Source organism: Chenopodium quinoa, unplaced genomic scaffold (genome assembly GCF_001683475.1).
Source record: "Chenopodium quinoa cultivar QQ74 unplaced genomic scaffold, ASM168347v1, whole genome shotgun sequence".
NCBI classification, from domain to species: domain Eukaryota; kingdom Viridiplantae; phylum Streptophyta; class Magnoliopsida; order Caryophyllales; family Amaranthaceae; genus Chenopodium; species Chenopodium quinoa.
This window is the reverse complement of record NW_018745003.1, coordinates 1,687,098-1,689,893: the sequence shown is the minus strand read 5'-3', so window position 1 is coordinate 1,689,893 and position 2,796 is coordinate 1,687,098. Positions and strand designations below refer to the sequence as shown.

The 2,796-nt window shown below is 39.9% G+C and overlaps 1 protein-coding gene across 1 annotated transcript; it reads left to right on the top strand.

The window, feature by feature from the left end:
• The first annotated feature begins 357 nt into the window (after nt 1-357).
• LOC110707805 (basic 7S globulin-like) lies at nt 358-2,075 on the top strand. Its single transcript, XM_021885855.1, has one exon. It carries the CDS (start codon nt 506-508, stop codon nt 1,826-1,828), a length of 1,323 nt encoding a protein of 440 aa, XP_021741547.1. The 5' UTR covers nt 358-505; the 3' UTR covers nt 1,829-2,075.
• Nucleotides 2,076-2,796: the final 721 nt, after the last annotated feature.

Here is a 2,796-nt window from a genome sequence, read left to right as displayed (position 1 = left end):
CACATATATCTGAAATCAGATCTAGGAAGTATGGCATATAGAGTATTAAATAATTAAAAATTAAGAAGGGCAGTTTACATAATATAATTTTGATTATCGGGAAGGAATAATAATTGCGTGAAATATAAACAATGTCCTTGAAACCTTGAATTCAATGATCTACAAAGTCCAAAGTCCAAACAATAGAAACTAATCTAAGTGTCGGTGCTTCTCATCACATTGCTTGTTTGCAAGTGCCAACTTACTTCTTCCATTTTTACAAGTTACAGTTTTTAGAAATATAATAAGGTCAACTAACTTCATCTGAATGAGCTGGCCTCTAAAATTGCAATAATTCACGTACAAATGAACTAAAAAAAAATCACAGCATCAATGAATTGACTTTCAACCACCATCAAACCAATAATCCATCATTCCATCTTATCTTTAAACTCCTTTAAAAGTGAGACTTTTCCATTTTAATTAAGACTCAAACTAAATCTTATATCCAACTTCTCTAGCAAAAATGACTTCTTTCTTTAATCACTATCTCATTCCTTTGTATCTCCTCTTCATATATTTCACCTCCACCACCACCACCACCTCCGCGGCTTTGGCCATCGTCTCGCCTCGCCCCAAATCTCTACTCTTGACCGTCTCAAAGGACACCACCACCTCCCAATACACAACCAAAATCCTCCAAAGAACTCCCCCAGTATTTGTTCCTTTAACACTAGACCTCGGTACACAATACCTATGGCTCAACTGCGGCCGACGCTACGTATCCTCGACATACAAACCCGTCCCATGCGGTTCCCCACTTTGTGCTCTCGCCAATGCCAAGATATGTAGGTCATGTCCTTCAGGCCCTAAGCCGGGGTGTAACAACAACACATGTAGAGCCATCATCAGCAACCCCATCACCAACACATCCACGAAGAAAGGAAGCGAGCTCGCAACCGACGTAATACAACTCAACTCCTCTAACGGCGCCACCACTGGTGATCTCGTCACCATCCCCAACTTCCTCTTCGTTTGCGCGCCCACCTCCTTATTAGGTGGTCTCGCGAAAGGGGTGTCCGGAGTTGCTGGCTTCGGTAGGACTAAAGTTTCATTCCCTACACAAGCGTCCTCAGCTTTCCGTTTGGCTCAAACATTTGCTTTGTGTTTGCCTCCGTTTTCGGAAAATGGTTTCGCTTTCCTCGGTGAAGGGCCTTACAACATCACCCCAGGAGGCACCGGTCTTAATGTAGACCTTAGAAGCATGCTTACTTACACTCCTCTGATCACTAACCCAGTTCGTACGTCCGAGTACTTCATAGGCGTACAAGGTATCAAAGTTGGAGGAGAAGACGTACCGATCAACAAGTCCTTATTTACTATAGATAGCAAGGGATATGGTGGAACAACCATAAGTTTGTTACAACCTTACACTAGTATGGAAACTTCTATATACAACGCTGTCTCTGCTGCTTTCGACAGACAAATACTAAACACTTCCTACCCGACTAAGAGAGTTGCTCCGGTTGCACCATTCAAGTATTGCTACGATACTCTCCCATCCTCGAGGGTTGGACCCTCGGTGTCCAACATCGACTTGGTGCTGCAGGGCAAGAACGCAGTATGGACGATAGCCCCGTTGAACTCTTTGGTGAGAACCTATGTTGGGTATTGTATTGCTTTTGTGGATGGTGGAAAAAACCCAAGGTCATCAATTGTTGTAGGAGGGTATCAGATTGAGGATAATTTGCTTCAATTTGATCGGGCTAAGAACAGGATTGGAATTAGTTCTTCTCTCGTTTATGATAGGATTAGATGTTCTTTCTTTAACTTCACTACTACAGTGTAATAAGTCAAATGATTAACTTACTGCTGTGGTTAGTAACCGATTATTAGATACAATCGGAAAATGTGTAAAATAAACAGGGATGGAAGGAATAATTGAATGATCCATCCCCTTTTCTCTCTCTCTCTCTCTCTCTCTCTCTTTCGCTTTCTCCTCTCTTTAAAATAAGCATCAATGTTGTGATTACAAGAGGACGAAAGTGAGTCCAATGTTAATGACATTCCAAATCCGTGCATTGCAGTCGAGCAAACAGAGGTGCATACTGAAATATTGTGGTGATACTATCAACTCATATACAGAGCATGTAGATTTCTCAATGTAATGATCGAGTGATATGTTATTAGGAATGCTAATGACTTCGAAATAATATACACAACCCCAGTACGATAGTTATTAATATAATGTGCTTAAAACGTAACCCTAACAGGATTTGCAGATCCGGTGAAAGTCACATAGATTAACATTCTTAAATGTGCCTCAAGACTATTGAGCAAGAAGCATCTCCATTACTGATTCAATAATTTCAGCTTCTTGTATACCCACTTGAGTCACTGAAAATGAAATAAACCGTTAATGGAAGAATAAATCTTGTGTGATGTGTAAAGTTGAGAGCATGTAACAAGCAACGCAACAGAACCAAAAAAAAAAAAAAAAAAAAGGGTGGCTCTGTTGTCTGTCTCTATCTTCTAGTTCTAAACTACTGAAAGATGTTCATAAACTCCAAAAGAACCACAGCTTAGTGATCAGATGGGAAATGATCGAAATAGCTATATGCATCCGAATTTCTAGAGAAACATTGGTAAATTTCAAACTATTGAAAGATGTTCATCAACAACTACTACTGGATTTCAAAGACTGCTACTACGAGTATATGTTAGTGTACAATATTACTCTGTACATTTACAAAGGCAAAACTGCTAACAGAAAAGCTATACTCCGTGTTTCAATACTTACACTTTTCAGATCAAAGA